The 13,669-nt window shown below is 45.1% G+C and overlaps 1 protein-coding gene across 2 annotated transcripts in view; it reads right to left on the bottom strand.

The window, feature by feature from the left end:
• LOC116396505 (uncharacterized) overlaps nt 1-13,669 on the bottom strand; it is a 71,215-nt gene that overhangs the window by 33,157 nt on the left and 24,389 nt on the right. For both annotated transcript variants that reach the window (XM_031871144.1, XM_031871143.1), the window contains exon 2: nt 9,842-11,413. In XM_031871144.1, coding sequence (XP_031727004.1) covers nt 9,842-11,413 — 1,572 coding nt within the window. The remainder of the gene's footprint in view (nt 1-9,841; nt 11,414-13,669) is intronic.

Here is a 13,669-nt window from a genome sequence, read left to right as displayed (position 1 = left end):
TGGAAAGACCCAGATCCTCCAGCAGAGACCGGTCCACCGTGGACAGATCCAGATCGGCTTCTCTGCAGATCTGCAGTTGGAGCTCCAGAGGGAGGAGGAGAGCTCGCAGCAGCAGCGTCTCCTCCTCTCTGCTCCTCTGGTTTCCTCTGGAGACTCAGGCCATGTCCACACTACTCCGTTTCCATTTGAAAACGCATATGTTTTGCTACGTTTACACTGAACTTAGCAGTCACAACGTGTCCTTCCCTGATTCGTCACACCACTATCACGTGACCATTTCCCGGAAAGTCATAAACAACAATTAACAGCCTTGATTACCGATCGACTACCAGGTTAATTCAACATGGGCAACTGATTACAGGTGTTGCTGACCTTGTTGTCTTTACTAGCAGCTGTTGTCCTGTTAAAGTCTGCATGTTTGTGGAGGAAGCAGCTGTTATTGGAGTACTTAGTGAGCGGCGTGTCCAGCGGCGTTATCAGCCCTACGGAGCGGACATCTGAGGTCAGGGTTTGAGGCTTTGAGGAGAACGAACACAAAACAGACGACTTTCCTGTCCTTATTAATCCGCAGATAAAATATAAAGGAACAAAAGCTTCACCTGCGGTGTTTGAAGGAGAAATACCACAGGTCCTTCCTGGAGTATTTCTCCTTCACATACCGTATAAAAACCCAGCAGATTATACATTCATTCATTCATGTGCAATATCAGTATCAATACCAATGTATTGTGCAATATAAATAGTCTGTGCAACATAAACACTTCATATGTCCTACTTCATTTGTGCAATAATGTGTATCCAACCATTCAATCCGATTATATTGTATTTTTAGCTTTTACCTGTCATTATTAGCATGCCATCAATTTGCAATCTAATAATACTTAAATGCCCATTCTCAGTTAGTTCTTCACAAGCTTTTTGTGACACAAAAGTACATAAATATACACAACAGAAGTATTAAAGTACTGCATAAACTTCTGTCAGTTTCCAGAACTTCATTTCCCCACATGGGTCCAGATGATGCAGGATGACAATCACCAAAACTGTCCAATCAGTGAGTTACCCGTCAGTCTGTATGCCTTCATGTTGACTCCTATTGGTGGATAAAAAGCCAGTGTGAACAGGAACCGGACCAGAACTAAAAGGCAACAATGTTTTCTCTGGTCTGGACCAAATGAGCCCAACTACAGGTGAGAAAGCAGCCTCACCACACTGCTGCTGCATGACGGCTGCATCGTGTGGTGTCCACACAGACTGCAGTGTTACTGCTGCCAGCCCTTCTTTCTACATGGATGTTACATTTCATAACCACCACAATGTTTAATTTCATTATAAATATCGTTTATATTTATTCCAGACAGGAAACGTTTTTTTTTTCAAACATTGTGCTTATTTGTAAATAATAACAATCCACAATTAAAGCCAGAATAGATGGAGCAGTGTCCTGCAGATTATTCACAATGAAAGCCTCATGTGAACAAATGAAGGGGGCTTACATTTTAAAATGGGAACAGGAAGTGAAAAAAAGACTGAATACATTTTTTTGTCATTTGTGTGACATGTTCTATGCTACACTCTACAGATATAGACTGTCAAAAGATCATTTTCACTGTCTGCTTTTGAAAAATATGCAGGACCTCAAATCTGTAAAAGAAATGCAGCCGGACCGCATGGCCACGCGGTTCTGCACGGCTGGACTTTATATCAGATACTGTACATACAAATAAATAGATACCTGCACTTTCATAAAGTTGGACGACTCGGAAGAAAAAACCTAGATAGTGGTCAAAATGAGATCTGATTTAATCCCTAAAATGAGTCTAGCTCCAAACACTGAATCCTAGTGCTTCTTCTGTGTCCACACAGGACGGGTTCCATTGCATCTTAACGGCTCTCAACATGGCGACAGCTGAGCTGGCAGTGCTAACAGTACAAACTGCAGAGACAGTGCTGACAGAGCTGACAGGGTTTACCTGAGGGGGAACTGGAGGACGGGTGCTACACTTCCTCCACAATGCAGTCGGCCTCGACGGCGTTATCAGCTATAACCGCCGTATGAGAGCAGTGCAAAGCAGCGCCCGTGAGCTAACCAGCGGGGCATCACATGCACTAACATGCACTCTCACAGGCACTAACATGCACTAAAAAGGTACTCTCACATGCACTAAAAGACATACAGCCGGCCAGCTATGTGAACAATGAGAGCAGAAGCTCTGATAACAACACACACAAAGGGAGAGACACTTCATTCTCTGTTCAGGGAGACATTACTCCTCTAGATCTTTACAGAGATGATCGTTGTTTGATGAGATATTAATGATCTGAATGTCGTATATCACAACTTTAAGTTTGCTGTGGATGTCAGAGCGGAGCCCCCCTAGCTGCGCGTTCTGAGACGTGTCGTGCACACAGGCGGAGAGCACGAGCAGGAAAAGCATATATTTTGCGCAGATATCATATTTTACACATATTACTGGGCACAGTTCCAACACACAAATATTGACAATTTGTATAATTTATTATTATTATAATTTTTTTTTTTGTGTGGCTTAAGGTGGGGCCAGGCCCCATTGCCCTCTATTGACCAGCCGCCACTGGAGGGGTCTATTAAAGATGAGTCAGGCTCTAAAGCTTTGCTCAGAGTGCTCCTTGAAGCTTTACAGTTTCCTGTTGATGTGAAGATAAGCACACACACACACACACACAAACACACACACACACACACACACACACACACACACGACTTCCAAACGTGTTAGTCAGGATCACTGAAGGCACTCAGGACACAGTGCCCTCAAGGTTGCACAACCCTTTGATTTTTTTTCCAAAGACATAAAATGTGAAGTTTAGAACGTGCATGTTAGGCTTTTGTACAAACTATGAACTGTGCAAAATAAATGAGTCATCACCATGACCACTGAGTAGTGGCCATTGGAATGTAGGCTCCTATAGTGCCATCTATGGGCAAATACAATCAATTGTGCAGGACTGTTTGCAGTTGATGTGTGTATGTGTCATCTAAAATTGAGTGAAAGTACTGCAGGTTATTCTGAAGTGTTGACGTGTTTTATGAAGTGTTGATGTATTTTCAAAAATATTGACGTGTTTTGTGAAACATTGTGTTTTGGGATCATTCTTTTATCTGTAAGGAGACTTTACGATTGACTTACACATTCCTTTCCTCACTTTGTAACCTACGTTTTACATAATGTTTGATAATGTACTGAATTGTTATTGATTATTAGCAACTTGGTCAAAAATCTTCAAAATTAACAGGAATTTTAAATGCAGCAACAACTTGATGAAAGCTGTTGGTTGTTATAATTTGTTGCCACCCCTCCAAACATTGGCTTTTGTTTGTTTGTTGTTAGCTGCCCCAGCTATGCGGTCTACTGCCATATAATCACATATGAACATAGAACTGAATTGAATAGATCGACCCCATTGTCACAATACCCGTTCCAGCTGTCTGAGTCAGTATCGGGCCGATATCAGTATCAGTGCTGAAGGCCACAGGTTTAACATTGAGCGTCTTTGTGACTAATGTACTAGACTGTAAAAGACTTGACCATTCAAACGGTTACCAGACAGCAAGGGATAACAGAACGTCATAATCAATTCCCATCATCTCCCTAAACAAACCAACCATCAACACATCCAACATCAATATGAAAGTATGTAACCAGATATGAACAGCTCAACATATACGAAGCATAATTTCTCTAGTTTTCCCAGTTTAACTGTCCCCCAACCATTGCATCATCATAACTCAGTCAGATCTGCACAGAAAGACATCATAATCGAGCTGCAGCCATTAGTGAACCATACACTAATCTACTAATACACAATGTTCATAAATACACATGTCAATAGCGTTGCTGGATGACTGGATAGCCTCTGATCCAGCATCTGTTGATCCCCTGTCCTCTCAAAGCTTCTCATGTCACATGCCCCCTGCTGTCTCACACGCTTGAGCCTTGAGCTTTCCTGATTCCCCTTTCAGTGTATCCCTGTATTTACAATGGAACTTCTTCTGACGACATTTTACAAAGTGGGGTCATTTTGACTGACCCTTACTTGTACAAGGGGCATGTTTTGGGTTAGAGTGTGTGTGTATGTGTGTGTGTGGTGAGCTAATCTTATTCGGCGCAGGAAACACATTTCAGGGCCTTGAACCAAACAACTGGACAGGAAGCGGGGCTCCAATCTGAGCTGAAGGGAAGTACAAACTAGCCGCCTGAAACAGCAACAAACAGCAGCAGAGAGGACGTTCCCTGATGAAAGGCTGGATCTTTCATCTATCTGTATGTGCTGGATCACGCAACCTGTCAGGGATCCATAAAGTGGATTGGAAAATACTGATTCTAACCAAACACTGCCAGGCATAAACCATCGACCCCTTCAGATCTCTGCCGGTGCACCCTAAAGTCTACTGTTAACGGGATTCCCCAGGTACACATCCAGACTATTTCCTGTTGCCCAGGAAATATGATAACGGGGCAACAGGCAAGAACTAAAGCTGAAAAAAAGCTAAATATAGGTATCACTACGGAAATAATTAAACAGGCCTACTCTACGAGATCAGCTGTGGCGACTGCGCCACTGCGACCGGTGGAATGCAGGCATCCACAGGTCATAAAAATGTATATTCTGATTAATAGCACATGGTGGATCAAATAATACATTATTAATAAGGAAAATATTAGGAGAGAGGAGGCGGCAGAGCAAACGAGGAGAGAGGAGGCTTCAGAAGAGACGAGGAGAGAGGAAGCTTCAGAGGAGATGAGGAGAGAGGAAGCTTCAGAGGAGACGAGGAGAGAGGAAGCTTCAGGGGAGATGGGGAGAGAGGAGGCTTCAGAGGAGACGGGGAGAGAGGAAGCTTCAGAAGAGACGAGGAGAGAGGAAGCTTCAGAGGAGTGAAGGAGAGAGGAGGCTTCAGAGGAGACGGGGAGAGAGGAGGCTTCAGAAGAGACGAGGAGAGAGGAGGCTTCAGAAGAGACGAGGAGAGAGGAAGCTTCAGGGGAGATGGGGAGAGAGGAGGCTTCAGAGGAGACGGGGAGAGAGGAGGCTTCAGAAGAGAGGAGGAGAGAGGAAGCTTCAGGGGAGACGGGGAGAGAGGAGGCTTCAGAAGAGACGAGGAGAGAGGAAGCTTCAGAGGAGACGAGGAGAGAGGTAGCTTCAGAGGAGACTAGGAGAGAGGAAGCCTCAGAGGAGAAGAGGAGAGAGGAAGCTTCAGAAAAGACGAGGAGAGAGGAAGCTTCAGAGCAGACGGGGAGAGAGGAGGCTTCAGAGGAGACGAGGAGAGAGGAAGCTTCAGAGGAGACGAGGAAAGCGGAGGCTTCAGAGGAGACGAGGAGAGAGGAAGCAGGGAGAGAGGAGGCTTCAGAGGAGACAAGGAGAGAGGAAGATTCAGAGGAGAAGAGGAGAGAGGAGGTTTCAGAGGAGACGAGAGAGAGGAAGCTTCAGAGGAGACGAGGAGAGAGGAGGCTTCAGAAGAGACGAGGAGAGAGGAAGCTTCAGAGGAGACGGGGAGAGAGGAGGCTTCAGAGGAGACGAGGAGAGAGGAAGCTTCAGAGGAGACGAGGAGAGAGGAAGCTTCAGAGGAGACGAGGAGAGAGGAAGCTTCAGAGGAGACTAGGAGAGAGGAAGCTTCAGAGGAGACGAGGAGAGAGGAGGCTTCAGAGGAGACGGGGAGAGAGGAGGCTTCAGAGGAGACGAGGAGAGAGGAGGCTTCAGAGGAGTGGAGGAGAGAGGAGGCTTCAGAGGAGACGAGGAAAGAGGAGGCTTCAGAGGAGTGGAGGAGAGAGGAGGCTTCAGAGGAGTGGAGGAGAGAGGAGGCTTCAGAGGAGACGAGTAATCACTGGTGTGTAGAATCTGAATGATAAATGAATCATGAAAACTTTGTTATTTTTGTTGTTGTTTTTCATAAACAATTGCCAACATAAATAAAAGTCCTTCAGACAGAGAGGATAAAGGGAGGCGAGTGAAACAGGATGATGGCTTAGACATCTGCTGGGGAGGAATTCATTCCCTAAATCACTGTCATTAAGGCTTGAATCATAGACAGAGAGGGCTGGGGGGGACAAGCCTGGACATGATGGCTGCAGACAGAGAGGAGGTCAGAGAAGACGAAAGGATCCAAAGAGCAGAGAGGAATTACTGAATGGAATGAAACAAAGAGGAATGTCAGGCTGTTTGGACACCAGCATGCGTATTCATCATGGTGGCAGATAGACAGCCTGTAACATAAAAGTAGGCCTGACTTAGGGATGAGGCCGAGCAAAGGTGGAGAATGGAAGGGGAGATAAGAATGCTTTCCCAAGGTGGAGGAGATGGGAGAGATATGAACAGGGAGATAATCTCTGGGGGAACAACAGCGGTCTTTATTCAGCACACCATGATGAACAGCATCCACTGATACGATCAAACAGGATTCTCTTCTTCACAACACTTCAATGTGAGTTTCTGCTTCGAAGTTTTGTCTTTTCTCGGTGTTGCTTTCCTCTACTGTCTGAATGTACTTTTCCTCTCTGTTTCTCTGAGAACAGAGGAAGGGAATCGAGGAAAAGGGCCCTTCTTTTGTTTTTTATGGTAAACAAAGGATCTGAGTAAAGCACTGGATAGAGCAAAACAATCATTTCACTGTGAACGCCCACTACCGCACATAAGCCTGGTATTTACAGCGGTAACACTGATGACAGCAGGGAGGTTCACATGTGCTCCGAGCTGCAACTGGCCCAAATATATGCAACAAATATTTCTTTGAACATGTATTGAAAAGTGGAGGTTGTATTTCATATGGAACCTCCATTTATTGACAGCAGCGGATGCTCTCTATGAATGGAGTGAAGACCCATCTCTATTCTATGACACCTTAAGGGTGCAGATCTGTCCAGAACGTTTAGAACATTCAACAAATGAGCTAAGATTATCAACAGTTTGTGAAGAGTTTAGAGTTTAGTATTGTGTTGCATGTCTACTGATATGAGTACGCTAACCAGCTAGCTGCGCCCCATCCTGTCGTGTACCACTTGTACCTGGAGAGGCGATAGTGAGTCACTGTAGCGTCCAGTCTGTCCTCAGTCCAACATGAGAGGACGTAGAGAGCTGCCCCGTCACGTTGAAGGTTCAGGGTGTACGTTTCAAAAGTTTGGATTCAATTCAAAGTGGCAGAAACTAGGAAACACCGCATGTTTCCATTTCATCCTCACCGCCACCAGGAGACTACTTCTCCTAGAGAAGAGCTAGAAGAGGTACGGAACTTCAGTTAGCAGTTAGCTTGCATTCAGCCAGTGCAAACTCCAGCACTGGAGCTCTGAACCTGGGAGACTGCCCCGACATCCTGCTGGATCAGCACACTTTCTGTTGCTGCCGTTGACTAATTCTCTGATAAGAGTAAAGGAGACGAGGGGGAAATCCCACCAGGCGCCTTGAAACAAATGTCTCCTGTGTGTTAAACCACTCACGCTCGAGTTTTTGAATCTGCACTGTACAAGATTCTCGTGTAAACATCCAGTTGCCTCATCAGACTTAATCAAACTGGGATTGGAACAAGACAGGACATCACATCCATCCATGTAACTGACATGTTAAAGAAGTACAAATGGTTTGCATGGAGGTCAAGGAGGTCTTATATGGTTTACGTGCTGTACAACAACGGGTATTTGGGGGAATAATTTGGGGTTCAGTGTCTTATCCAAGGAGACTGTGAAATGTGGACGGGAGGAGCTGGGGATGGAACCGCCAACCCTATGATTAGTCAAAGGAGAAAAGTTAAATATGTATACATTCAAAGTCTAAATTCATCGCATGCATTATTAAAATCACCGTTTTACACTTAGTGACATAAGTCCTTAATCACAAACTAACAAGCTGTAGCTTAGTTGACAAAATTGTCTACTGTGTTCACTGACCATCCTCTGACCTCCCAGCTCCCCCACCACCTAGAAGCTGTCCAATAGAACACGAATAGGGAGGCGTTTGACCTCCAATATAATGGTATTCATTGTGACATGTTTCCTGTAAATGTGGCGCTGAGACACAGACTTTGTTTTTATAAGAAGCAGGAGCCAGCTGAGAGGAGGCCGACTAAAAATAGCTTGCTCAAAAAGTCAGAGTGGCTTTTAACACAAAGACACACAACGCATGGACACAAGTTTGTTCTCCATGTGGAGCAACTAACACAATGAAAATAGGGAAAATATGCAGGTGTAGTGGTAAAAATATAATATTTGTGTTGATTTGTGTATTGCTGTGTGTGTGTGTGTGTGTGTGTGTGTGTGTGTGTGTGTGTGTGTGTGTGTGTGTGAAGCTCAATACAACAGGAAACCATTTCAATGGGTGTGGCTGCTAGGCTCATCTGCTAACCTTGACTTGTCTTCCTACAAAGGTTCCCTGTCATCATTTGTTAAACAGACCTTTGTGTACACACACACACACGCACACGCACACCATCTCTCAAAACAGAACCTAGAATTGTGTATCAGTGTTTTGTGCAGTATTTCATATCAGTAAAAACAGTAGTAGCATAATAACAGGAGTATAAATACTGTAAACATTGAGAATTACCACAAGGGCCCTGTTCAAAGTGGCATTAACATGCGTCACAAGTGGACGGCTCTAATCCGTCCGTCTGGTGCTTGAACTCCACTGCTGAAGGAATGAGGCCATATGCTGCTCAGACCACCTCTGAATGTGATCCGAGTGATCAGACCTCAATGTGTCCTGGCTGCATTCACAGCTGTACTTAGAGCTGTCCACTTCAGATCAACCCAGAGGCATGTTGATGCCATGTGAACAGGGCCTGAGATGAGCTTCTAGCATCCTCTGTACTGCGTCAACATTGTACTGCTACATCCAGCAGCAACATTGTTTTCGACTTGCCACATACATTGATTCACAACATTTCCTCATTACGTTCTTAGAAAACATGGTGTAGTCACCACCCATGGTTTCTAGTTTATGCATTTATACTGGTGTAGGTTATATTTTCAGCGATGCCTTGTTTTATAACACAGGCAGCTGCTTTATGGTTTATGGCACAACACAATGTTGTTCATCCTGTACACATGACATCTATCACACTTCTGTCCATCCTGATAGAGGGATCCCTCCCCTGTTGCTCTCCCAAAGGTTGCTTTTTTTTCTCCCTGTTAAAGGTTTTTTTCTTCTACCGATGTGAGGGTCAAAGGTCAGAGGATGTCACATGTATACAGATTGTAAAGCCCTCTGAGGCCAAATAAACATACAAAATAAATGAATTGAATTGAATAACAGAATGTTATTCTCACAAATGTAGGAGTAATATCTATATGTCATATATAATGGATTCTGATGTACAGAAACCTGACTTTTAAGAAAGATACAGCAGAAAGCTAGAAGTAACCTGTTTACTTAAGTGCATGTAAACACACTGTTTGCAGTGGTTTCTACTGCCGCCAAGAGTTTACCACAATGACTAGAGTGTGAACATATTCCCACAGCACTGATCTCACTGTGATCTGGTTAATATGACGGCAGCTTGTATGAATTAAATCAGTGTTTACAATGCGTGTAGTGGTCTTGGCATGACGGTGGTCGTAAAAAAGGGACAGATGTTGCATGTTGCAATGTTTACAACATGCAAATACAGACTACACAACAAAAACACACACACACACACACACACACACACACACACACACACACACACAGATGACTCGTGAATGCCCCTGATCCTATTTCACTGTTTTGATATTTAGCCACCACCTTCCTGCCCTCTGTTTCTGATGACAGACACGCCTGCAATCATTTATGGTTATAAATTATAGCACAATTTAAGCACTCCATTAAAACATCTTACCTTTTTGTTTCTTCTTTCCCTCTTTCCATGTGGGCATGAGCATGGTCACAGCTGGACACCCAAATTCAGATGACAACCCACCATTGCTTTGGGCTGTAGGGGACTGGGTCACAGCTACTGGGGCGGTATCAGTAACAGCATGCTGGGAGAAGGAAGCAATCCTCTGTAAGATTGAGCCTACACTATCTCTGGCATCACCAGGGTCATCCTCCACAGACCAAATGGCTCTGGGGCTTGAGGGGCTGGAAGGGTTAGGCAGGTTGGGGACCACCTGAACAACTTGGGGCCCAGAGAAAATCTTCTGCTGGGGGCTCCGGGCAGGAGAAAGGGGCTCTGGGGAGCAAATCATCTCTGGGACAGGGATAGAACCCTCAAAAAGAGTTACAGAACGTGGGGAGAAAGGCAAAAAGGGATGGTGGAGGGAGAGGGGAGGGGTGTCAGAGGCACCGTCCAGGCTGTTTAGAGAGGCTGAAGGGCTGGCCGAGGTGGATGGTGAACTGGTGTGATGTTGGAGGCCTCCTGTTCTCCTTGTTGGAGGCATGGCGGGGTTGGGGTTTAGGGATCGTCCTTGAATCTTGGTGGGAGAATTGGCTGAGGGGCTGCTTACCAAGCTGTCCAGATCCAAGGGAAACCTGTTAAGACGTAAAGTCTCTTTGGCCTTGGGCAGGGGAGCCTTGAGGACCTGGGTCCCTAGCGGTTGGTAGTGGTTTTTGGGGCCACAGTAGTCCTCTTCCCCAAAGGAACTGGCATTATGAAGACGAGCATTCCAGTTTGCATTAGCATTGGCATACCTTAACCCTGGAGACATCCTGCCTCCACCTCCGCCTCTTTGCATACTGACCATTCCTCCCCCTCCATCACAACTTTGGAGGTCTAGGCTGGGCATGGAGCCATGGTTCACCCCCCGATGCTCTGGTACACCCAGCATCATCCCTGGCCCCTGGTCCATCTCGGAGTGGAAAACACTCCCATGGGAGGAAAACTTCTTCAAGTTAGGGTTGTTTCCCAAGTTGGCACCTCCCTCTCGGTGCTGTTGTGGGAGCTGGGGCTGGGTTCGGTGGTACTCCCCCTGAGATGGAGGGCTGCGATATGACCCCAGCTTAGTAAGAGGGAGGGCACTCCCACCTCCCCCAGAGTACTCCAGGCTGGACGTGGAGCTGTGAAGGCTGTCGTTGTCACTGCCTGGCCCAGACAAAATGGAGTAACCGTTGGGGTTTAACCTGTTCTGGAAGGATGCAGCTCTGGTCACAGCAGATCCGTTGTTGTGGATGGCTGACTTGTTCATGGTTCCTCGGTTGAAAGAGCGGCTGGTGACTACACCACGGGACTTGAGCCCTGGGCTGGGAATGGAACTGAGGCTGATGCGGGAGTGGTGGGCAGTGGAACCCAGGCTGTTGTTGTTGTTGTAGGCTAATGACGGGGACTGGCCACCTCCTCCCAGCTCCTCACTGGCTTCGTTGTGGTGGAGGAAGAAATGGGAGGACGAGGGAGAAACGGGTGTGGAGATGGGTGAAGCTGAGGAGAAGGATGGTATGTCATCCACATCTTCGATGTCGAAGGATCTCTTCAGAGCTGCAGGTGGGAAGAAAACAAATACACGAGTTGTTAATAGAATGTCTAGCTATTATCTAACCAGTGAGTCTTGACATATGTCAAATGCTCTAGGAGTCAGTGGGGACTCACACTGTCCATTTGTTGAAATAGAAGGGTATATGTTAGGGATGTTTTTAACAATTAATTTCCCTGATGTTTAAATGGAAGTTGAAACTTAGAATAGTCGACTAGTCTAAAAGTAATTAGACACTCAAAAAACAGTCAAAACTGAGCACAGATTGCCTCACAAACCTGGTGTGTATTGTAATATTTGATCGACCAGTTGCAGGGACTGCGGTCTAAGAAGAGTCATGGTTTGGCATTACTTATATCAGTGGTTCTCAAACATTTTCTGTCGCGCCCCACTTTGGAGGAAGAAAAATGTTCATGCCCCACCGCCCCAACAAAATTGCAACAAAATGGTCCATGTTGAACTTTTATTGAAATAACATTTTGTGACTCCTCTGTCTGTGCTTTTTCAAATAATAGAATAAAGAAAATTGCAATCACTTTTAAGTAAACCAGATTACTCCATCAGACAAAAACAAATAAAATGTGCAATCACTTTGTTAAAACAATGCAAATAAAGTTATATCTGTGCAAAAAGGAACTACAATTTGGCAAAAAGCCTCCTGTGGACAGGTGTTGTAAATTAGCATTTCGCTTCAAACACTTAACACAGTGCATCTGGGCTTTGTGCATAAATGTATGTTACAATTCTAATGCTACTGTGATGTCCATATCAAATAAAATAAACATAACATTATTATGAGATAGTAAGTCATTATTATGAGATAGTATCTCATTATAATGACTTACAGGATCTGTATTTTCCTCACAGTGGCGGAAACAGGCTTCCATACATTTCGCCATGTATTTATTAATTACTTTTAAAATTAAAAAAAATTTAAAAATATATATATATATATATATATATATATTCTGCATTTCCCCCTGCGCCCCACCTGTAATACCGCCGCGCCCCACAGTTTGAGAACCACTGACTTATATCATGAATATCTTAGCATGCATGTTTGATTCATTGAGCTACCTGGCGATATTGATTCATAGCATGCTAGATCGCTAACTTTGGTCTGTAGCTTTCGAGCTCGCTAGTTTCAAGGTTCTCCTGTAGATCAGGAGAGAACCAAACTGACTGCTGAACCCAGCCGCTTTATCGGAAAGAGGCTGTGGTGGCAGGTGGGGGCTGATGATTTCAGATCAGAGCTCCTGCAGCACGGCGGCTCCCCCACAACAACAGCTGAGGCAGCATATGTTAATATGCAATATTCAAATGTGTACATTAATAAAACAATAAGTTTGACCAATTACTATTTCTTGTGCCGACTAGCGAAGGTGACAACATTTAATCCACTAGTCGAGTAATCGTGCACATCCTTAGTACATATCATGTAAGTGGTGACAGGACCAGGCCCAGACAACATGTCTCCCTCATGTCACCCCCTCCTGTCGCCATCTTCACATAGGTCTTCAACAGATTACTTGTCCCCTCCATCACTGGATCAAATTACTAAAGATGTCACCCTGACATCTGTGGTCATGAAATCTTTTGAGAGACTAGTGTTGACCCACCTTAAGGACAACACAGGACCCCTGTTTGACCCCCTGCAGTTTGCCTACCAGGCAAAAAGGTCAGTGGATGATGCAGTCAACATGGGACGGCACTACACCCAGAACATACCTCGACCCTGCAGGGACAAACGCAAGGATCCTGTTTGTGGACTTCAGCTCGCCATTCAATGCCCTCATCACAGCTCCAAACTCACCCAGCTCACTGTCCCAGCTTCCACCTGTCAGTCTGTCTGTTTGTGCACATATGAGTAAATACTGTACATGCATAGCGCTTTTCTAGTCTTCTGACCACTCAAAGCGCTTTTACACTAAGCCTTTAGGTTTCTGAGATCAACCATCTCCCAGAACCTCATGTGGACTTGTAACATAGATGCCATCAAGAAAAAGGCCCAGCAGATGATGTTCTTCCTGATCCAGCTCAGGAATGCTGTGTGTGTGGACACATACACTCTACAGTATGTGAATGTGTGTCTCTGCTCAGAAGATCATATTAAATCTATCTCTCTCTTTTGGTTTCTAGGTCCTGAATGATGTTAGCCAGTTGCCTTTGTATGGGAACAGTGTCCCCTTCCTTTGTTTAGCGCACACGCACACGCACACACACACACACACACACACACACACACACACACACACACACAC

This window comes from Anarrhichthys ocellatus, unplaced genomic scaffold (genome assembly GCF_004355925.1).
Source record: "Anarrhichthys ocellatus isolate YVR2014 unplaced genomic scaffold, GSC_Weel_1.0 scaffold56, whole genome shotgun sequence".
NCBI classification, from domain to species: domain Eukaryota; kingdom Metazoa; phylum Chordata; class Actinopteri; order Perciformes; family Anarhichadidae; genus Anarrhichthys; species Anarrhichthys ocellatus.
The sequence above is the reverse complement of the archived record's forward strand: the minus strand, read 5'-3'. Positions and strand labels throughout refer to the sequence as shown.